This window comes from Phasianus colchicus, chromosome 30, assembly GCF_987193195.1.
Source record: "Phasianus colchicus chromosome 30, bPhaCol1.hap1.1, whole genome shotgun sequence".
NCBI classification, from domain to species: domain Eukaryota; kingdom Metazoa; phylum Chordata; class Aves; order Galliformes; family Phasianidae; genus Phasianus; species Phasianus colchicus.
This window is the reverse complement of record NC_143465.1, coordinates 1,157,952-1,180,682: the sequence shown is the minus strand read 5'-3', so window position 1 is coordinate 1,180,682 and position 22,731 is coordinate 1,157,952. Positions and strand designations below refer to the sequence as shown.

Sequence of the window (22,731 nt, the reverse complement as noted above, 5' to 3'; positions counted from 1 at the left end):
TGGGGTCAGAACCCCAGAGCCGCTCTGCTCCGTGGCATTTCTATGGGGCGCGTCTGTTTCCGTGGCCGCTTTGACCTCCCCAAGATGGCGCCGCGCGCGCTCCCGCCCCTCTCCCTCCGCCTCCGTCCTCCCCAAGATGGCGGCACCCCGCGGCCGGCGCGCGACACTGACGCATTTCCTGCGCGCGGCACCACTCCGCTTCCGGCGCGTTTCCCGTCGTGCACCGCAAGGCGGTCGGGGAGAGCGCGGCAAGATGGCGGACGTTCTGGATCTGCACGAGCCGAGCGGCGAGGACTTCGCCATGGACGAGGATGGCGACGGTGAGGGCGGCCGAGGCCCGGCGGGCGGGCAGTGCGGCTCTGCTCCCGTTCCCCGCTGCCCGGAACCCCCCGCCCCGCCCGCGCTCGGGCTGCCCGGCCCTGACCGGCCGTCTTTCCGCAGAGAGCATCCACAAGCTGAAGGAGAAGGCCAAGAAGCGGAAAGGCCGCGGCTTCGGCTCGGGTGAGGGCGGCGATCCGTGAAACGCCGCGTCCCGGCGCCGCGTCGCGCCCTCGGGGCTGTGCGGGGCCGTGCGAGGCTGTGCGGGGCCGTGCGAGGCTGTGCGGGGCCGTGCGGGGTTCTGTGGGGCCGTGCGGGGCTGTGTGGGGCCGTGCGGGGCTGTGCGGGGTTCTGAGGGGCTGTGCAGGGCTCTGCGGGGCCGTGTGGGATTCTGTGGGGCTCTGCGGGGCCGTGCGGGGCTCTGCGGGGCTGTGCAGGGTTCTGCGGGGCCTTGCGGGGCATGCAGCGTTCTGCGGGGCTCTGCGAGGCTGTGCGGGGCTGTGCGGGGTTCTGCGGGGCCGTGTGGGGTTCTGTGGAGCTCTGCGGGGCTGTGCGAGGCTGTACGGGGTTGTGGGGGGCTGTGCAGGGTTCTGCGGGGCCTTATGGGACATGCGGGGCTCTGCAAGGCTATGCAGGGCCGTGCGGGGTTCTGCGGGGCTGTGCAAGGCTGTGTGGGGTTCTGCAGGGTTCTGCGGGGCCTTGCGGGGCATGCAGCGTTCTGTGGGGCCGTGCAGGATTCTGTGGGGTTCTGCGGGGCTGTGCGGGGTTCTGTGGGGCTGTGCGGGGTTCTGCAGGGTTCTGTGGGGCTGTGGGGTTCTGCGGGGCCGTGCAGGGCTGTGCGGGGTTCTGCGGGGGCTGTGGGAGGCTGTGTGGGGCTGTGCAGGGTTCTGCAGGGCTGTGTGGGGTTGTGGGGGTTCTGTGGGGCTGTGCAAGGCTGTGTGGGGCTATGCGGTGTTCTGTGGGGCTGTGCAGGATTCTGTGGGGCTTTGCAGGGTATGCAGGGTTCTGCAGGGTTGTGGGAGGCTGTGCAGGGTTCTGCGGGGTTCTCTGGGGCTGTGCAGGGCTGTGTGGGGATCTATGGGGCCGTGTATGGCCGAATGGCGGTGTGCTGCCCCACACTGAGGGGCCGCCGCCGCTGCTGTCCGTAGAGGAAGGATCGCGAGCGCGCGTGCGGGAGGATTATGACAGCGTGGAGCAGGACGGCGATGAGCCGGGGCCGCAGAGGTGTGAGTACCGCGGGGGGGGGGGGCTCTGCCGTGGGGCTGGGATGTGGGGCGCTAGGATGGAGTGTGGGGAGCTGCAATGGGGTGAGAGGTGTTACGGTGAGCTGTGGGGCAGCGTGGTGGAACGTGGGGCTGGGATGTGGGGCAGGAGAGGGGCAGAGCGGTGTTGTGATGGTGTGTGGGGCTGCCACGTGGGGCAGGAAAAGGGCGTAGAGGTGCCGTGATGATGTGTGGGGCTGAGGTATGGGGCGGGAGGGGGCACAGCGCACTGAGACAGTGTGTAGGGCTGTATGGGGCAGGGGAGGGGCACAGCAGTACTACAACAAAATGTGGGGCTGGGATATGGGGCGGGAGAGGGGCACAGCAATACTACAACAGAATGTGGGGCTGAGGTATGGGGCAAGAGAGGGGCAGAGCGGTGCTACAACAGTGTATGGGCTGGGATATGGGGCAGGGGAGGGGCACAGCAATACTACAACAGTATGTAGGGCTGAGGTATGGGGCAGGAGAGGGGCACAGCAATACTACAACAGTGTGTGGGGCTGGGATATGGGGCAGGAGAGAGGCACAGCAATACTACAACAGTGTGTGGGGCTGGGATATGGGGCTGGAGAGGGGCACAGCAATACTACAACAGTGTGTGGGGCTGGGATGTGGGGCAGGAGAGGGGCACAGCAATACTACAACAGTGTGTGGGGCTGGGATGTGGGGCAGGAGAGGGGCACAGCAATACTACAACAGTGTGTGGGGCTGGGATGTGGGGCAGGAGAGGGGCACAGCAATACTACAACAGTGTGTGGGGCTGGGATGTGGGGCAGGAGAGGGGCACAGCAATACTACAACAGTGTGTGGGGCTGGGATGTGGGGCAGGAGAGGGGCAGAGCAGTGGTACAACACCGTGTGGGGCTGGGATGTGGGGCAGGAGAGGGGCACAGCAATACTACAACAGTGTGTGGGGCTGGGATGTGGGGCAGGAGAGGGGCAGAGCAGTGCTACAACAGTGTGTGGGGCTGGGATGTGGGGCAGGAGAGGGGCACAGCAATACTACAGCAGTGTGTGGGGCTGGGATGTGGGGCAGGAGAGGGGCAGAGCAGTGCTACAACAGTGTGTGGGGCTGGGATGTGGGGCAGGAGAGGGGCACAGCAATACTACAGCAGTGTGTGGGGCTGGGATATGAGGCAGGAGAGGAGCAGAGCAGTGCTACAACAGTGTGTGGGGCTGGGATGTGGGGCAGGAGAGGGGCAGAGCAGTGGTACAACACCGTGTGGGGCTGGGATATGGGGCAGGAGAGGGGCACAGCAATACTACAGCAGTGTGTGGGGCTGGGATATGAGGCAGGGGAGGAGCAGAGCAGTGCTACAACAGTGTGTGGGGCTGGGATGTGGGGCAGGAGAGGGGCACAGCAATACTACAGCAGTGTGTGGGGCTGGGATATGGGGCAGGAGAGGGGCACAGCAATACTACAACAGTGCGTGGGGCTGGGATATGAGGCAGGGGAGGAGCAGAGCAGTGCTACAACAGTGTGTGGGGCTGGGATGTGGGGCAGGAGAGGGGCAGAGCAGTGCTACAACAGTGTGTGGGGCTGGGATATGGGGCAGGAGAGGGGCAGAGCAGTGCTACAACAGTGTGTGGGGCTGGGATATGGGGCAGGAGAGGGGCAGAGCACTGCTACAACAACATATGAGGTGGGAGAGGGGCACAGTGGCGCTGTGCTGATGTGTGGGGCTGAGAGGTGGGCTGGGAGAGGGGCACAGGGGGGCAGTTGGGACACACAGCCCCCGTCCTCCCTCTGTGCTGTGTGACACCGGTGCTGCTGCTCTCTGCCCCCCGTCCCCCACCCCCCCTCGGGCCGTTTTTTGGGGTCCCACATTTGCCCCACTCGCGCCGCAGCGGTGGAGGGTTGGATCCTTTTTGTCACCGGCGTTCACGAGGAGGCGACGGAGGAGGACATCCACGACAAATTCGCTGAATACGGCGAGATCAAAAACATCCACCTGAACCTGGACAGACGGACGGGGTACCTGAAGGTGCGGGAGCCGTTCGTGGGGTGGGAGGGGGGCTCACAGGGCCCCCAAAAAATAAAAAAGCATCCGGGATCTGATGGTTCCATGTCCCACCCACAGGGTTACACGCTGGTGGAGTATGAGACGTACAAAGAGGCGCAGGCTGCCATGGAGGGGCTGAACGGGCAGGAGCTGATGGGGCAGCCGGTCAGCGTGGATTGGTGCTTTGTCAGAGGGCCCCCGAAGGGAAAGAGGAGGTAATGATGGAGGAGAAGGGATGGGGGGGGGGGGTCTGTGCCGGGACAGAAAGCCTTAAAGTTTTGGCTTCACCAGAGGAAGGTTGTGCTTGACCAGTCTGGTGGCCTTTTATGATGGAGGGACGGCACCAGTGTCTGCACCAGAGAGTGGTTGGGCACTGGAACGGGCTGCCCAGGGCAGTGGTCATGGCAAGATGCTTGTCGGAGTTCCAGAGGAGTCTGGACAGTGCTCTCAGATGTAGGGTCTGATTTTGGGGCAGTCCTGTGTGTAGCCAGGAGTTGGACTCGATGCTCCATGTGGTCCCTTCCAACTCAGGATAATCTGTGATTCTATGATCGGTGGACGAGGGGAAGGCGACCGATGTCGTTTACCTGGACTTGAGCAAAGCCTTTGACACGGTGCCCCACCGCATCCTTATCTCCAAGTTGGAGGGATGTGGGTTTGATGGGTGGGCCACTCGATGGATGAGAAACTGGTTAAAAGGCTGCAGGCAGAGGGTGGTCATCAGTGGCTCCGTGTCCAGTAGTGAGCGGCGTCCCCCAGGGGTCTGTTTTGGTGCTCTGTAACATCTTTATCAGTGACATCGATGATGGAATCCAGGGCACCCTCAGCAGGTTTGCTGATGACACCGAGCTGAGCGGTGCAATAGACAGGGTTGAAGGAAGGGATGCCATTCAGAGGGACCTCGAGAGGCTGGAAAGGTGGGACTGGGTGAACCTGATGAGGTTCAACACGGCAAAGTGCAGAGTTTGGCACTTGGGATGGAGGAATCGCAGGCATCCCTACAGACTGGAAGGAGCGGGCCTTGAGGGCAGCCCTGCAGGGAAGGACCTGGGGGTCTTGAGGGGTGAAAAACTTCATATGAGCCAGCAGTGTGCCCTTGTGGCTCAGAAGGCAAATGGGATCCTGGGCTCCACCAGCAGAGGGGTGGCCAGCAGGGACAGGGAGGTGATCGTCCCCCTCTGCTCTGCTCCTGTGAGGCCCCATCTGCAGCACTGCGTCCAGGTGTGGAGCCCCCAGGACAAGAAAGACAGGGAGCTGTTGGAGAGGGTCCAGAGGAGCCACAGAGATGAGCAGGGCTGCAGCACCTCCCTGCAAAGACAGGCTGAGGGAGCTGGGCTTGTTCAGCATGGAGCAGAGAAGCTGCGGGGTGAATCATTGCAGCCTGCAGTACTAAAGGGAGCCCAAAAACAGGAGGGGAGTCAGCTCTTGGGAAGGGGAGATGAGAGCAGGACGAGGGGAAATGGTTTTAAGTTGAGGGAGGGGAGATTTAGGTTGGACATCAGGGGGAAGTTGTTTGCTGTGAGAGCGGTGAGGTGCTGGAACAGCTGCCCAGAGAGGCTGTGGATGGGCATCCATCCCTGGAGGTGTTCAGGGCCAGGTTGGATGGGGCCCTGGGCAGCCTGGGCTGCTGTGAAATGTGGAGGTTGGTGGCCCTGCGTGTGGCAGGGGGTTGGAACTTCGTCATCCTTGAGGTCCCCTCCAACCCAAACCATGCTGTGATTCTGTGCAAGTTCCCCCCAAAGAAAAGAACCCCTCGTTAACAGATCAGCAACGTCCTAAACCCAAATCTCATCTCATCCCATCCAGGGGCGGCCGCCGGCGGAGCAGGAGTCCAGACAGGAGGCGCCGGTGATGGAGCCCACGCGTCACCAGTTCAAACTGGGGGGAACTGGGGGAGGATGGGAGCATTGGGCATTTGGGGAGCAGCTGTCGGAGCGGAACGGTTCAGTGCTCCCATGGGGTGGGGGAACGGGATGGGAGGGGGGGGGTTGGGGCTGAGTTCTGCTTCTCTTGGAGCTGAGCTCGGCCGCTTCAGCAAAGCGTTTCGCCCCATTTCTCAGTCGTTTCACTTGGTGCAGCCGGGGGGGTGATGTGGTTCGGCTGCACTCCTGGGGGGGGGGAGCGCTGAGCTCTGTGCTCACAGACGTTGTGTCTGCCCGCCCAGCACCGCGGGACGGACCTTTCTTCACTCACAGCCTTTCCAGTGATTTTTATTTTCAGTCCCCTCGTTCTCTTGTTGTTTGGTCTTCATTAAAACCGAGCTGAGCTCCGCCTCCTATCCTCACTCCTCCCCGTGCGCTGTCACGGAGCCTTTTGGGGCTCTGCCCCGCCGGCTTCCCCCCCTCCATCACCCCCAGCTCGTGCTTTGTGCTGCTGCTGGGGGTCCTGCGGGCGATGGAGGCGCGGACGGAGCCGGACGTCGCGTCCCGGTGCCGCCGGCGGCCGCAAAAATGCACCGTGAAGAAGCCGTAGACCAGCGGATCCAGGCACGTGTTGAAGAGGCCGAAGAGGAAGAGGATGTGGCTGAGCGCCGGCGGCACCCTCCCACGGCTCAGCATCTCGGGGGAGAACCAGTACCAGAGGCCCAGCAGGTAGTAGGGCGTCCAGCAGCCCACGAAGGTCAGCACCACCACCACCGACATCTTCAGCGTCCGCATGCGCGCCCGCGGGATGCGATCGTGGGAGCGGCGCAGCTGCACGTCCTGCGAGGGCGCTGCGGGGGGAAGCGGGGGGGAAATGGGGGGGAAATGGGGGAAACGGGGGGGAAACAGGGGAAATGGGTAGGAAACAGGGGAAACGGGTAGGAAACAGGGGAAATGGGGGAGAAACAGGTAGGAAACGGGGGAAACGGGTGGGAAACAGGAAATGGGGGAGAAACAGGTGGGAAACAGGTGGGAAATGGGGGGGAAATGGGTGGGAAATGGGTAGAAAATAGGGGAAATAGGGGAAGCGGGTGGGAAACAGGGGAAACGGGTAGGAAATGGTTAGGAAATGGGGGAAACGGAGGGGAAACAGGGGAAACAGGTGGGAAATGGGAAATGGGGGGGAAACAGGTAGGAAATGGGGGAAACGGAGGGGAAACGGGGGAAGCAGGTGGGAAACGGGAAATGGGAGGGAAACGGGTAGGAAATGGGTAGGAAATGGGGGAAATGGAGGGGAAACGGGAAACAGGGGAAACAGGTGGGAAACAGGGGAAATGGGTGGGAAACGGGTAGGTAAATGGGTAGGAAATGGGGGAAACGGGTGGGAAACAGGTGGGAAACAGGGGAAATGGGGGGAAACGGAGGGGAAACAGGGGAAACAGGTGGGAAACAGGGGAAACGGGTAGGAAATGGGTAGGAAACGGGGGAAATGGAGGGGAAACAGGAAATGGGAAACAGGTGGGAAACAGGGGAAATGGGGGGGAAACAGGTAGGAAATGGGTAGGAAACGGGGGAAACAGGGGAAATGGGGGGGGAAATGGGTGGGAAACGGGCGAGGAGCAGCTCGAGGAGGGGTCGCAGGGGGGCACTGACCTCGCGCCGCCCTCATGGTGCCCGAGATGGCGGCCAGGATGCGGCCGTAGCACAGCAGCATGACGAGCAGAGGCAGCAGGAAGAGGCAGGCGAAGGTGAACATGTTGTACAGCGTCTCCTGCCAGCGCGCCGCGAAGCTGCCCACCGTGGCGCATTGCACGAAGCGGCGCGGCCGCGAGCGGCTGACGGTGTGGAACACGAAGGCCTGGGGGGATTTGGGGGGGGGAAAGGGGGTCAGCTGCCCCCCTGCCCGCGCGCCCGTCGTCCTCCACCGCCATCGTCATCCTCTCGCCGCCGCCACCATCGTCCCCCCTCCCCCTTCCGGCGTCGCCACCGCCGTCGTCCTCAGCTTTGCCGTCAGTTATCGGCGCTGCTGTCGTTGTCCTCCCCTCAGCGCCGTCGCTGCGCTTCCCCCATCGTCCTCCTCCTCTCGCCATCATCACCATCGTCACCGTTATCACCACCATCACCGCTAGCACCATCATCATAACCACCACATCACCATCACCACCATCACCATTATCATCATCACCACTATCACCACCATCATCACCACCAGCATTATCATCACCACCACCATTATCTCCATAATCATCACCATCACCGTTATCATCACCATTATCACCATCACCACTACCACCATCACCACTGTTTTCACCACCATTATCACCACCATCGTCATCACCACCATTATCATCGCCATCACCATCATCGTTTTCACCACCATCACCATTATCACCATCACCGTTATCACCACCACCGTCATCACCACCACCAGCATTATCATCACCACCACCATTATCTCCATAATCATCACCATCACCGTTATCATCACCATTATTATCATCACCACTACCACCGTCACCACTGTTTTCACCATCACCACCACCACCGTTTTCACCACCACCATCACCATTATCACCACCATCACCACCACCTTCCCCCTTCCTCCACCACCACCATCCTTAAGCCCCCCCCATTTCCACGCTCCCCATCCTCCTCCTCCTCTCCCCACCACCACCATCACCATCACAATCATCCCGGCCACCACCACCATCCTCCATCATCGCCATCACATCACCACCGCCACCATCATCATCTTCCTTCATCATCACCACCACCACCATCATCCTCCTCCACCTTCATCCACCACCGCCACCATCCTCCACCTTCATACACCACCATCCTCAACCACCACCATCCTTATCCACCATCATTCTCCATCATCACCACCACCACCCTCAACTGCCATCACTCTCCACCACCGCCATCACCATCATCCTCCACCTTCATCCACCACCACCATCATCCTCCACCTTCATCCACCACCACCACCATTATCCGTCGCCACCACCCTCAACCACCTCCATCCTTATCCACCATCATTCTCCATCATCATCATCACCCTCAGCTGCCATCACTCTCCACCACTGCCACCACCATCATCCTCCGCCTTCATCCACCACCACCATCATCCTCCACCTTCATCCACCACCACCATCATCCTCCGCCTTCATCCACCACCACCACCACCATCCTCCACCTTCATCCACCACCACCACCGTTATCCATCGCCACCACTCTCAACCACCTTCATCCTTATCCACCATCATTCTCCATCATCATCATCACCACCCTCAGTTGCCATCACTCTCCACCACCGTCACCACCATCATCCTCCACCTTCATCCACCACCGTTATCCATCTCGACCACCCTCAACCACCGCCATCATTCTCCATCACCATCACCACAACTGCCATCATCCTCCCCCACCACCATCATCCTCCACCACCACCATCATCCTCCACCTCCACCATCATCCTCCACTGCCACCATCATCCTCCTCCACCACCGCCACCACCATCACCACCATCATCCTCTATCATCACCATCATCCTCCATCACCACCATCATCCTCCATCACCACCCTCATTCTCCATCACCACCCTCACTCTCCATCACCACCGTCATTCTCCATCACCATCACCCTCAACTGCCATCATCCTTCACCACCACCGCCACCACCATCACCACCATCATCCTCCACCACCACCATCATCCTCCACTGCTACCCTCATTCTCCCCCACCACCATCATTCTCCCCCACCACCATCATCCTCCACCACCACCATCATCCTCCACTGCTACCCTCATTCTCCCCCACCACCATCATCCTCCACCACCACCATCATCCTCCACCACCACCCTTGTTCTCCATCACCACCACCCTCAACTGCCATCATCCTCCATCACCACCATCATCCACCATCATCCTCCATCACCACCATCATCCTCCCCCACCACCCTCATCCTCCATCACCACCATCGTCCTCCACCACCACCATCATCCTCCACCACCACCATCCTCCACCACCACCCTCATCCTCCACCACCACCACCGTTATCCATCACCACCACCCTCAACTGCCATCATCCTCCATCACCACCATCATCCACCCTCATCCTCCACCACCACCATCATCCTCCACCACCACCATCATCCTCCACCACCACCATCATCCTCCATCACCACCATCATCCTCCATCACCACCACACTCAACTGCTATCATCCACCACCACCACCACCATTATCCTCCACCACCACCCTCAACCACTGCCATCATTCTCCATCTCCATCACCACAACTGCCATCATCCTCCACCACCAGCATCGTTCTCCATCACCCCGCACTCAACTGCCATCATCCTCCATCACCACCATCATCCACCTTCATCCTCCATCACCATCATCATCCTCCCCCACCACCATCATCCTCCACCACCACCCTTGTTCTCCATCACCACCACCCTCAACTGCCATCATCCTCCATCACCACCATCATCCACCATCACCACCATCATCCTCCACCACCACCTTCATCCTCCATCACCATCATCATCCTCCCCCACCACCCTCATTCTCCATCACCACCACCCTCAACTGCCATCATCCTTCACCACCACCGCCACCACCATCATCCTCCTCCACCACCGCCACCACCATCACCACCATCATCCTCCATCATCACCATCGTCCTCCCGCACCACCCTCATCCTCCATCACCACCATCATCCTCCACCACCACCATCATCCTCCACCACCACCACCCTCACTCTCCATCACCACCCTCATTCTCCATCACCATCACCCTCAACTGCCATCATCCTCCATCACCACCATCATCCTCCATCACCACCATCATCCTCCACTACCACCTTCATCCTCCATCACCATCATCATCCTCCCCCACCACCCTCATTCTCCATCACCACCACCCTCAACTGCCATCATCCTTCACCACCACCGCCACCGCCACCACCATCATCCTCCTCCACCACCGCCACCACCATCACCACCCTCATCCTCCACCACCACCATCATCCTCCATCATCACCCTCATCCTCCACCACCACCCTCATTCTCCACCACCACCACCCTCAACTGCCATCATCCTCCACCCCCACCATCATCCTCCACCACCACCATCATCCTCCACCACCACCATCCTTCACCACCACCCTCATCCTCCATCACCACCATCATCCTCCATCACCACCATCATCCTTCACCACCACCATCATCCTTCACCACCACCATCATCCTCCACCACCACCATCATCCTCTATCATCACCATCATTGTTCACCACCACCCTCATCCTCCACCACCACCCTCATTCTCCATCACCACCACCCTCAACTGCCATCATCCTTCACCACCACCACCACCACCACCACCACCATCATCCTCCCCCACCCCCGCCACCACCACCACCATCATCCTCCCCCCACCCCAACCCCAACCCCGACCCTCCCCTCCCCCACCCACCTGCGGCAGCGCCAGCACGGCGCTCATTCCCCAGGCGGCCCCAAGCATGGCCCTACTCCTCCTGGCCGCGCCGCGCGCTCCCAGCGGGCAAACGATGGCGTCGTGCCGATCCAAGGCGATGACCACGGTGACGAAGGCCGACGCGTACATGGCGGCCAACTTGAGGAACATGAGAGCCCGGCACGCCGCCTCGCCTCCGTACCACTGCACCGTCACGTTCCAGGCCGCGTCCAACGGCATCACCACCACCGTCACCAGCAGGTCGGCCGCCGCCAGATGCGCCATCAGCACCCGCACGCGGGGCGGCCGCCGCTTGGCCCGCACGACGGCGCACAGCACAGCGCCGTTGCAGCAGGAGGACGAGAGGAAGAGCAGGCAGGTGACGGCCACTCGCACCTTGGCGGCCGCGCTGAAGGTGGGCAGCGGGGAGCCGGGCTCCTCGGCGCTGCCGTTCATGGCGGGGGGCGGCCCCGGCGCTGCTCGTGCCGTGGGGCATCTTCTATGGGGGGGGTGGGAGCCGGGTGCCGAGCGCCGGAGGGTCTTCAGCCCGGCTGCCCGCTGCGCTGCTGCTCTGGGGGCATCTGGGGCTGTGGGTGAGCTGCGGCGTCGCGGGGAGCGCAGGGTCACCGCCGCGCCGGGAGCGTGGGGGACATGGGGAACAACGGGATGGGAGCCTCAGGACCACCTTCAGCACCACATCGGGACCTTTGGGGACATCACAGCAGGTTGGGACCCTCAGGACCACCTTCACCACCACACTGGGACCTTTGGGGACATCACACCAGGTTGGAACTTCTCACTGCCTCACTGGGATCTTTGGGACCACAGCACCAGGTTGGGAGCCTCAGGACCACCTGCACCACCACACTGGGACCTTTGGGGACATCACAGCAGGTTGGGACCCTCAGGACCACCTGCACCACCGCACTGGGACCTATGGGGACATCACAGCAGGTTGGGACCTCCAGGACCACCTTCAGCACTGCGCTGCGAGTTCTGGGGAGACCACAGCAGGTTGGGACCCTGAGGACCACCTTCACCACCACATCGGGACCTTTGGGATCACCACACCAGGTTGGGACCTCCAGGACCACCTTCACCACCACGTCAGGACCTTTGGGGACATCACACCAGATGGGACCCTCAGGACCACCTCCTCACCACCACATTGGGACCTTTGGGACCACAGCACCAGGTTGGGAGCCTCAGGACCACCTCCTCACCACCACGTCGGGACATTTGGGGACATCACAGCAGGTTGGAACGTCTCACTGCCTCACTGGGGTCTTTGGGACCACAGCACCAGGTTGGGAGCCTCAGGACCACCTGCACCACCACGTCAGGACCTTTGGGGACATCACAGCAGGTTGGAACTTCTCACTGCTACACTGGGGCCTTTGGGATCACAGCACCAGGTTGGGACCCTCAGGACCACCTGCACCACCACGTCAGGACCTTTGGGGACATCACAGCAGGTTGGGACCCTCAGGACCACCTCCTCACCACTGCATTGGGACCTTTGGGGACATCACACCAGGTTGGGACCTCCAGGACCACCTTCACCACCACGTCAGGACCTTTGGGATCACAGCGCCAGGTTGGGACCCTCAGGACCACCTTCAGCACTGTGCTGCAAGTTTTGGGGAGACCACAGCAGGTTGGGACCCTCAGGACCACCTCCTCACCACAGCATTGGGATCTTTGGGACACAGCACCAGGTTGGGACCCTCCGGACCACCTTCACCACCACGTCGGGACCTTTGGGGACATCACACCAGGTTGGAACTTCTCACTGCCACACTGGGGTCTTTGGGATCACAGCACCAGGTTGGGACCTCCAGGACCACCTTCACCACCACGTCAGGACCTTTGGGATCACCACAGCAGGTTGGGACCCTCAGGACCTCCTTCACCACCACACTGGGACCTTTGGGGACATCACAGCAGGTTGGGACCCTCAGGACCACCTTCACCACCACACTGGGACCTTTGGGACCACAGCACCAGGTTGGGAGCCTCAGGACCACCTTTACCACCACGTCGGGACCTTTGGGACCTCAAGACCACCTTCACCACCACGTCGGGACATTTGGGGACATCACACCAGGTTGGAACGTCTCACTGCCTCACTGGGGTCTTTGGGACCACAGCACCAGGTTGGGAGCCTCAGGACCACCTGCACCACTGTGCTACAAGTTTTGGGGAGACCACAGCAGGTTGGGAGCCTCAGGACCACCTCCTCACCACTGCGTTGGGAGTTTTGGAGAGACCACAGCAGGTTGGGACCCTGAGGACCACCTGCACCACCACACTGGGACCTTTGGGACCACAGCACCAGGTTGGGACCCTCAGGACCACCTGCACCACTGCGCTACGAGTTTTGGGGAGACCACAGCAGGTTGGGACCCTCAGGACCACCTTCACCACCACGTCGGGACCTTTGGGGACATCACACCAGGCTGGGACCCTCAGGACCACCTCCTCACCACTGCATTGGGACCTTTGGGGTGGACACACCAGGCTGGGACCTCCAGGACCCACATCGAGGACAGCCAGGCTGGCAGCTCAGCCCTCGCATTGCCCTGGGCCCCATCCCACCACCATGGCTGTGTGGGAGCAGAGCGTCCTTCCTCCTCCTCCTCCTCCTCCTCCTCCTCCTCCTCCTCCTCCTCCTCGTGTCCCTGCAGGGACGTCCCCTCTCATCACATCGGGGTCCCCTCCTGGTGTCACATAGGAAGGATGCGCCCCATCCCCACCCCGTGGCAGTGCCACCCGCCGCAGTGTCCCCGTTCCCAGTACTGCCCCCCCCCCGGCTCTGTCCCCTCCCTACCCCCCCCAGCCCAGCAGTGCCCCATAGCAGTGCCCCATAGCAATGCCCCATGGCAGTGCCCCCTATGGCAGTGCCCCATAGCAGTGCCCCATAGCAATGCCCTCAGCCCCAGCAGTGTCCCCCATGGCAGCACCCAACAGCAGCCCCAGCAGTGCCCCATAGCAGTGCCCCATAGCAGTGCCCCATAGCAGTGCCCCATAGCGGTGCCCCATAGCAGTGCCCCATGGCAGTGCCCCCCTTGGCAGTGTCCCATAGCAGTGCCCCATAGCATCCCCTCCGGCCCCAGCAGTGCCCCATGGCAGTGCCCCATAGCAATGCCCTCAGCCCCAGCAGTGTCCCCCATGGCAGCACCCAACAGCAGCCCCAGCAATGCCCCATAGCAGTGCCCCATAGCAGTGCCCCATAGCGGTACCCCATAGCAGTGCCCCATAGCAGCCCCTCCAGCCCCAGCAGTGCCCCATATCAGTGCCCCATAACATCCCCTCTGGCCCCAGCAGGGCCCCGTGGCAGTGCCCCATAGCAATGCCCCACAGCAATTCCCCACAGCAGCCCCAGCAGTGCCCTATGGCAGTGCCCCCAGCCCCAGGAGTACCCCACAGCAGTGCCCCATAGCAGTGCCCCATAGCAATGCCCCGAAGCGATTCCCTGTGGCAGTGCCCCATAGCAGTGCCCCATAGCAATGCCCTCAGCCCCAGCAATGCCTCATAGCAGCGCACGATGGCGGTGCCCCCTTACCAGCAGTGCCCCACAGAAGTGCCCCCAGCCCCCAAAGTGTCCCTATGGCAGTGCCCCATAGCAATGCCCCACAGCAATTCCCCACGGCAGCCCCAGCAGTGCCCTATGGCAGTGCCCCCACCCCACAGCAGTGCCCCATAGCAATGCCCCAAAGCAATGCCCCGTGGCAGTGCCCCATAGCAGTGCCCCATAGCAACCCTCCAGCCCCAGCAGTGCCCCATAGCAGTGCCCCATAGCAATGTCCCATGGCAGCTCCCCCCATAGCAATGCCCCATAGCAATGCCCCATGGCAGTGCCCCATAACAGTGCCCCACGGCAGCGCCCCCAGCCCTAGCAGTGTCCCCTATGCCAGTGCCCTATAATAATGCCCCATAGCAGTGCCCCCCATAGCAGTGCCCCATAGCAGCCCCTCCAGCCCCAGCAGTGCCCCATAGCAATGCCCCATGGCAGTGCCCCATGGCAGTGCCCCATAGCAGTGCCCCCAGCCCAAGCAGTGTTCCCTATGGCAGTGCCCTATAATAATGCCCCATGGCAGTGCCCCCCATGGCAGTGCCCCATAGCAACACCCCATGGCAGTGCCCCATAGCAATGCCCCATAGCAATACCCCATGGCAGTGCCCCCCCATGGCAGTGCCCCATAGCAACACCCCATGGCAGTGCCCCATAGCAATGCCCCATGGCAGTGCCCCATAGCAATACCCCATGGCAGTGCCCTCCGTGGCAGTGCCCCATAGCAACACCCCATGGCAGTGCCCCATAGCAGCCCCTCCGGCCCCTCCAGCCCCATGGCAATGCCCCCAGCCCTAGCAGTGCCCCATAGCAGCCCCTCCAGCCCCATAGCAATGCCCTATGGCAGTGCCCCCAGCCCTAGCAGTGTCCCCTATGCCAGTGCCCTATAATAATGCCCCATAGCAGTGCCCCATAGCAGCCTCTCCAGCCCCAGCAGTGCCCCATAGCATCGCCCCACGGCAGTGCCCCATAGCAGTGCTCCATAGCAGTGCCCCATAGCAGCCCCTCCAGCCCCAGCAGTGCCCCATAGCGATGCCCCATGGCAGTGCCCCATAGCAGTGCCCCATAGCAGTACCCCATAGCAGCCCCTCCAGCCCCAGCAGTGCCCCACAGCGGTGCCCCACGGCAGCCCCCCATGGCCCCCCACTGCCCCATGGCAGTTCCCCATTATCAGCATCCCATAGCGGTGCCCCATAACGGCCCCCCACAGCATCCCCCCCCCCCGCCCCCCCCTCGCAGCCGGGCCGCGCTGCAGTACCGCTCTGCAATGCTCCCGCAGCGCCCACTGCAGACACTGCTGCCTGCAGAGCGCAGCCTCACTGCAGGGCCTCACTGCCAGCCCTGCTGCAGGGCCCGCTGCATGCCCTGCTGCATGCCCTGCTGCATGCCCTGCTGGATGCCCTGCTGCATGCCCTGCTGCATGCCCTGCTACATGCCCTGCTGCATGCCCCCTGCTGCATGCCCTGCTACATGCCCCCCTGCGTGTCCTGCTACATGCCCCACTGCATGCCCTGCTGGATGCCTGCTGCATGCCCTGCTGCATGCCCCCCTGCATGCCCTGCTGCATGCCCTGCTACATGCCCCCTGCATGCCCTGCTACATGCCCTACTGCATGCCCTGCTGCATGCCCCCTGCATGCCCCCTGCTGCATGCCCTGCTGCATGCCCCCTGCTGCATGCCCTGCTGCATGCCCTGCTGCATGCCCTGCTGCATGCCCCCCTGCATGCCCCCTGCTGCATGCCCTGCTGCATGCCCTGCTGCATGCCCCCCTGCATGCCCCCTGCTGCATGCCCTGCTGCATGCCCCCCTGCATGCCCTGCTGGATGCCCCCCTGCATGCCCCCTGCATGCCCTGCTGCATGCCCTGCTGGATGCCCTGCTACACGCCCCCTGCATGCCCTGCTGCATGCCCTGCTGCATGCCCTGCTACATGCCCTGCTGGATGCCCTGCTGCATGCCCTGCTACATGCCCCCCTGCATGCCCTGCTGCATGCCCTGCTGGATGCCCTGCTGCATGCCCTGCTGCATGCCCTGCTGGATGCCCTGCTGCATGCCCCCCTGCATGCCCTGCTACATGCCCTGCTGCATGCCCTGCTGGATGCCCTGCTACATGCCCCCTGCATACCCTGCTGCATGCCCCCTGCATACCCTGCTGCATGCCCTGCTTCATGCCCTGCTACATGCCCCCTGCATGCCCTGCTGGATGCCCCCCTGCATCCCCCCTGCATGCCCTGCTGCATGCCCTGCCACATGCCCCCTGCATGCCCCGCTGCAGCCCCACTCCGTGCCCCTCTGCCCCATAGGAACGGGGTCCCCCTTGGGGTGCCCTGAGACCCCGCTGCCCCCCTGCAGAGATGGGGTGGTGCTGGGGGGGTCTGTGGGCACGCAGCCCTTTGCCACCGCTCCATTCAAGCCGTGGGGTCGGGACCCCCCCACATCCTCCCCCCTTTCCCCCCTCCCACACCGGGTGAGTGGCACCCAGGGGTGCCAGCACACAATGTGGCATCACCCGCAGGTGACAGCACCCACACACGACACCCCGCCGAGGTGACAGCACCCACGGGTGCCGCCCCCCCCCCCCATACGTGACACCCCCCCGGATGTGCCACCCCCAGATGTGCCAGCACCCACGGGTGCCACCCCCTGGATGCGGTGCCACCCCCCAAACGTGGCCCCCGAGGTGACGCCCCACAGCCGTGCGGTCCCAACGCTCCTTTATTCCCGTAACGCCGCCGCTGTCCCCCCCCGCCCCCCCCACCCGTGTCACCGCCGGACCCCCCCGCGTTTGCCCCCCCACAGCCCCGCGCCGCCGTACCGACAGGGGGCGCTGTGGGTCGCGCCGTGACCCCAAAACGGGGCCGCTGCGGGGCGAAAATCACCCGTGGGATCGCCGTGGGGTCGTTTTGGGGTCCCCGTGGGGTCGTTATGGGGTCCTCATGAGGTCAACCGTGGGGTCACTGCGGGGACTCCGTGGGGTCATTCTGGGGTCCCCGTGGGGTCGTTTTGGGGTCCTCATGAAGTCAACCGTAGGGTCCCCGTGGGGATGTTGTGGGGTCGCTGCGCCCGTGGGGATGTTGTAGGGTCACTGCGGGGACCCGTGGGGTCGTTATTGGGTCCCCGTGGGGTCGCTGTAGGATGATGGCAGCATCACTGTGGGGTCGCTGTGGGGATGTTGTGGGGTCACTGCGGGGACACCATGGGGTCGTTATGGGGTCCCCATGGGGTCGTTTTGGGGTCCTCATGGGGTCAACCGTGGGGTCACTGCGGGGACTCCGTGGAGTCATTATGGGGTCCCCGTGGGGTCGCTGTAGGATGATGCTGGCATCACTGTGGGGTCCCCGTGGGGATATTGTGGGGTCGCTGCGGGGACTCCGTGGGGTCGTTATGGGGTCCCCGTGGGGTCGTTATGAGGTCCCCGTGGGGTCGTTTTGGGGTCCTCATGAGGTCAACCGTGGGGTCCCCGTGGGGATGTTGTGGGGTCACTGCGGGGACCCCATGGGGTCGTTATGGGGTCCCCGTGGGGGCTTTTTGGGGTCCTCATGAAGTCAACCGTGGGGTCACTGCGGGGACTCCGTGGAGTCATTATGGGGTCCCCGTGGGGTCGCTGTAGGATGATGCTGGCATCACTGTGGGGTCCCCGTGGGGATATTGTGGGGTCGCTGCGGGGACCCCGTAGGGTCATTTTGGGGTCCCCATGGGGTCGTTATGGGGCCCTCATGAGGTCAACCGTGGGGTTCCCGTGGGGATGTTGTGGGGTCACTGTGGGGACTCCGTGGGGTCGTTATGGGGTCCCCGTGGGGTCGTTATGGGGTCCTCATGAGGTCAACCGTGGAGTCCCCGTGGGGATATTGTGGGGTCACTGCGGGGACCCCGTAGGGTCGTTTTGGGGTCCTCATGAGGTCAACCGTGGGGTCCCCGTGGGGATGTTGTGGGGTTACGGCGGGGACCCGGTGGGGTCGTTATGGGGTCCTCATGGGGTCAACTGTGGGGTCACTGCGGGGACTCCGTGGAGTCATTATGGGGTCCCCGTGGGGTCGCTGTAGGATGATGGCAGCATCACTGTGGGGTCCCCGTGGGGATGTTGTGGGGTCGCTGCGGGGACCCCGTGTGGACGTTATGGGGTCCCCGGGGGGTCCTTATGGGGTCCTTATGAGGTCAACCGTGGGGTCCCCGTGGGGATGTTGTGGGGTCACTGCGGGGATCCCGTGGGGTCGTTATGGGGTCCTCATGAGGTCGAACGTGGGGTCTCTTTGGGTTCTGTTGGGGTCTCTGTGGGGTTTGTTGGGGTCTCTGTGTTCTATTGGAGTCTCTGTGGGGTTCTGTTGGGGTCTCTGTGGGGTTTGTTGGGGTCTCTGTGTTCTATTGGAGTCTCTGTGGGGTTTCGTTGGGGTCTCTGTGGGTTCTGTTGGGGTCTCCGCGTGGTTCCCGCGGTGTCACTTCGGTGTCCCCGTGTTTCCCTCACGGCCTCCCCCCGCCGTCGGCGCCGTGCCACATCTGTTCGTTCTGCACGGAGTGGCGGCGCAGCAGCTGACGGCGGCCTTTGGGCGACGGAGGTCCCGGAGGAGGGGGGTCGAGCAGGGGGGGCAGCAGCGGTGCCGTCGGCGGGGCTCTGCCCGCCCCGGGGGGCTCCAGGAGCAGCGGCCCGGACCCGCGGCGCCGCAACAAGCCGGGAGCGCGGCGGCGCGGAGCGGGAGGGGATTCGGGGCGGGGCGGCACCGCACGTCGGGGCCCGCGGAGCGACGGCGGCGACGGGGACGGCGGGGACACCCGGGGTTCGCCGGGCGGGGATCCCGTCCCGTCGGCGTCGCGGCCCTCCGCGCTGTGCCGCCGCGGCCCCTCCGTCCCCTCCGCCGCCCCCTCGGCGGGGCTCCCCGCCGGCTCCGAGTCGAGGCGCCGCGGCGGCCGCCGTCGGGCTCCGGGCGGCGGGGCGGCGGCGTCGCCCGTCGACGGCGGAGCGACGGCGGGCGGGAAGCGGAAGACGCGCTCCTCGCGTTCCGTTTCTCCGCCGGCGGGCGACGCGGCGACGGCGCGCAGCTCCACTTCGGACGGCGACGCGCACGGGGCGGGAGACGACGACGCCGACGACGCCGGGGACGGCGGGGCCGCGTGCAGGTACTGCCGCGTGGTTTTGGTGCCCGACGGCGACGTGGCGGTGGTGATGATGATGACTTCGCGTCCTCTCGCCTCGCACGCGTCCAGCAGCGCCTGCAGCGTCTGGCGATCCCCGCGCTGCGCGGCGTACAGCAGCGCCGAGCCGCCGCCGAAATCCCTGGCGCTGGGGTCGGCTCCGTGCTCCAGCAGCGCGGCGGCCACGGCGGCCCCGGCTCGCTCGGCGCAGGCGTGCATCAGCGCCGTCATGCCGGCCGCGTCGGCGATGTCGGGGTCGGCTCCGCGCCGCAGGAGGAAGCGAACCATCCGCGTCCGCTCCGCGGGGTCGGCGTAGCGCGTCCGACACGCGGCCATCAGCGCCGTGCGGCCCCGCGCGTCGCCCTCGTTGATGTACGCGCCGCCCTCCAGCAGCAGCCGCGCCAGCCGCGCTCTGCCCGCCGTCACCGCGCGCTGCAGCGCCGGGACCTCCGACGGAACCATGGGCCGAGCGGCGCCGGGGTGACCCGCGGCTACGCCGAGCCGCGGCACCACGAACCCACAGCACCACGAACCCACGGCACCACGAACCCACAGCACCACGAACCCACGGCACCACCGACCCGCGGTTACGCCGAGCCGCGGCACCACGAACCCGCGGCACCACGAATCCACGGCACCACCGACCCGCAGCAACGCAGACCCACGGCAACGCAAATCCACAGCAGCACCGACCCTCAGCAACACCAACCCATGTTATGATCAACCCTCAGCACCACCGACCCACAGCAGCACCGACCCACGGCACCACCGACCCACAGCTCCACCAACCCACGGCACGATCAACCCACAGCAACAACAACCTATGGCAGCACCGACCCACAGCAGCACTGACCCACAGCACCACCAACCCTCAGCACCACCAACCCACAGCTTCATCGACCCACGGCACGATCAACCCACAGCAACAACAACCTATGGCACCACCGACCCACGGCAGCACCGACCCACAGCACCACCAACCCTCAGCACCACCAACCCTCAGCACCAACCCTCAGCACCACCAGCCCATGGCACAATCAACCCACAGCAACAACAACCTATGGCAGCACCAACCCACAGCAGCACCGACCCACGGCAGCGCCGACCCACAGCAACACCAACCCTCAGCACCACCGATCCACGGCAGCACTGACCCACAGCAGCACCACCGACCCACAGCAGCGCCGACCCACAGCACTGCCAACCCTCAGCACCACCGACCCACAGCAGCGCCGACCCACGGCAGCGCCGACCCACAGCAACACCAACCCTCAGCACCACCGACCCACAGCACCACTGACCCACAGCACCACTGACCCACAGCACCACCGACCCACAGCAGCGCCGACCCTCAGCACCACCAACCCACAGCAGCGCCGACCCACAGCACTGCCAACCCTCAGCACCACCGACCCTCAGCACCACCGACCCACAGCACCACTGACCCACAGCACCACTGACCCACAGCACCACCGACCCACAGCAGCGCCGACCCACAGCACTGCCAACCCTCAGCACCACCGACCCACAGCAGCGCCGACCCACGGCAGCGCCGACCCACAGCAACACCAACCCTCAGCACCACCGACCCACAGCACCACCGACCCTCAGCACCACCGACCCACGGCAGCACCGACCCTCAGCACCACCGACCCACGGCAGCACCGACCCACGGCAGCACCGACCCGCAGCCACAGGGACCCACGGCTGGCGGCACAGCGCTGCTCACAGAGCACAGAGATGCTGATCTCGGGGTTGGGCGCAGACGCTGCGGGTCCTGAGGGTCACGGGTTCACTGCAGTGGGACACAGAGAGGGTTTGGCATCAGTGGGGTGCGGGGGGGACGTCAGTGGGACACAGAGGGGACGTGGGATGGAGGTGGCATCAGTGGGATATGGGGAGAGGAGGCTGAATGGATGTGGCACTGATGGAAGGTGGAGGGGACACTGAGGGGATGTGGCAGCAGTGGGATGTGGGGGGGGACATCAGTGGGACACAGAGGGGACGTGGGATGGATGTGGCATCAATGGGACACAGAGAGGACAGGGAATGGATGTGGCACTGATGGAATGTGGAGAGGAGACGTTGAATGGAGGGTTTGGCATCAGTGGGACGTGGGGGGGACATCAGTGGGACACAGAGGGGACGTGGGATGGAGGTGACACCAATGGGACACAGGGAGGGGACACTGGGGGGATGTGGCTCTGATGGAAGGTAGAGGGGACACAGAGGGGATGTGGCAGCAGTGGGACGTGGAGGGGGGACACTGGAGATGTGGCACTGATGGAGAATGGAGAGGAGACGTTGAATGGAGGGTTTGGCATCAGTGGGACATGGGGGGGGACATCAGTGGGACACAGAGGGGACGTGGGATGGATGTGGCATCAGTGGGACGTGGAGGAGACACGGAGGGGATGTGGAAGCAGTGGGATATGGGGGGGAGGGACATCAGTGGAACACAGAGGGGACATGGGATGGATGTGGCATCAATGGGACACAGGGAGGGGACACTGAATGGATGTGGCTCAGATGGAACATGGGGGGGACACCGAGGGGATGTGGCAGCAGTGGGACGTGAGGGGGGACATCAGTGGGACAAAGAGGGGATGTGGGATGGATGTGGCATCAATGGGACACAGGGAGGGGACACTGAATGGATGTGGCTCTGATGGAAGGTGGAGGGGACACCGAGGGGATGTGGCAGCAGTGGGACATGGGGGGGACATCAGTGGGACACAGAGGGGACGTGGGATGGATGTGGCATCAGTGGGACACAAGGAGGGACACTGAATGGATGTGGCTCTGATGGAACGTGGGGGGGACACCAAGAGGATGTGGCAGCAGTGGGACATGGGGGGGGGACATCAATGGGACACAGAAAGGACGTGGGATGGATGTGGCATCAATGGGGTGTGGAGAGGACATGGAATGGATGTGGCACTGATGGGACGTGGAGAGGGGACACCGGGGGGATGTGGCAGCAGTGGGACGTGGGGGGGGACATCAATGGGACATGGAATGGATGCAGCATCAGTGGGACATGGGGAGAGGAGGCTGAATGGATGTGACATCAGTGGGATGTAGGGGGGACATCTGTGGG

General features: G+C 63.5%; 3 protein-coding genes across 4 annotated transcripts; 1 reads left to right on the top strand and 2 right to left on the bottom strand.

The window, feature by feature from the left end:
- Nucleotides 1-173: 173 nt before the first annotated feature.
- Nucleotides 174-5,864, top strand: RBM8A (RNA binding motif protein 8A). Its single transcript, XM_031611879.2, has 6 exons — nucleotides 174-320; nucleotides 442-501; nucleotides 1,467-1,544; nucleotides 3,432-3,568; nucleotides 3,665-3,801; nucleotides 5,393-5,864. Exons 1-6 carry the CDS (start codon nucleotides 254-256, stop codon nucleotides 5,436-5,438), a joined length of 525 nt encoding a protein of 174 aa, XP_031467739.1. The 5' UTR covers nucleotides 174-253; the 3' UTR covers nucleotides 5,439-5,864.
- On the bottom strand, nucleotides 5,800-11,469 carry LOC116241274 (gonadotropin-releasing hormone II receptor-like). 2 transcript variants are annotated; one of them, XM_090127103.1, is made up of 3 exons: nucleotides 10,932-11,469; nucleotides 7,102-7,306; nucleotides 5,800-6,299 (listed from the first exon to the last, which is right to left on the bottom strand). In XM_090127103.1, exons 1-3 carry the CDS (start codon nucleotides 11,385-11,387, stop codon nucleotides 5,803-5,805), a joined length of 1,158 nt encoding a protein of 385 aa, XP_089983229.1. In that variant the 5' UTR covers nucleotides 11,388-11,469; the 3' UTR covers nucleotides 5,800-5,802. The 2 variants fall into 2 exon arrangements, with proteins under 2 accessions (XP_089983229.1, XP_089983228.1); XM_090127102.1 differs by having other exon boundaries at nucleotides 5,888-7,306.
- A 7,097-nt stretch (nucleotides 11,470-18,566) lies between these two features.
- On the bottom strand, nucleotides 18,567-20,488 carry ANKRD34A (ankyrin repeat domain 34A). Its single transcript, XM_031611880.2, has one exon. It carries the CDS (start codon nucleotides 20,091-20,093, stop codon nucleotides 18,963-18,965), a length of 1,131 nt encoding a protein of 376 aa, XP_031467740.1. The 5' UTR covers nucleotides 20,094-20,488; the 3' UTR covers nucleotides 18,567-18,962.
- Between the last annotated feature and the right edge of the window lie 2,243 nt (nucleotides 20,489-22,731).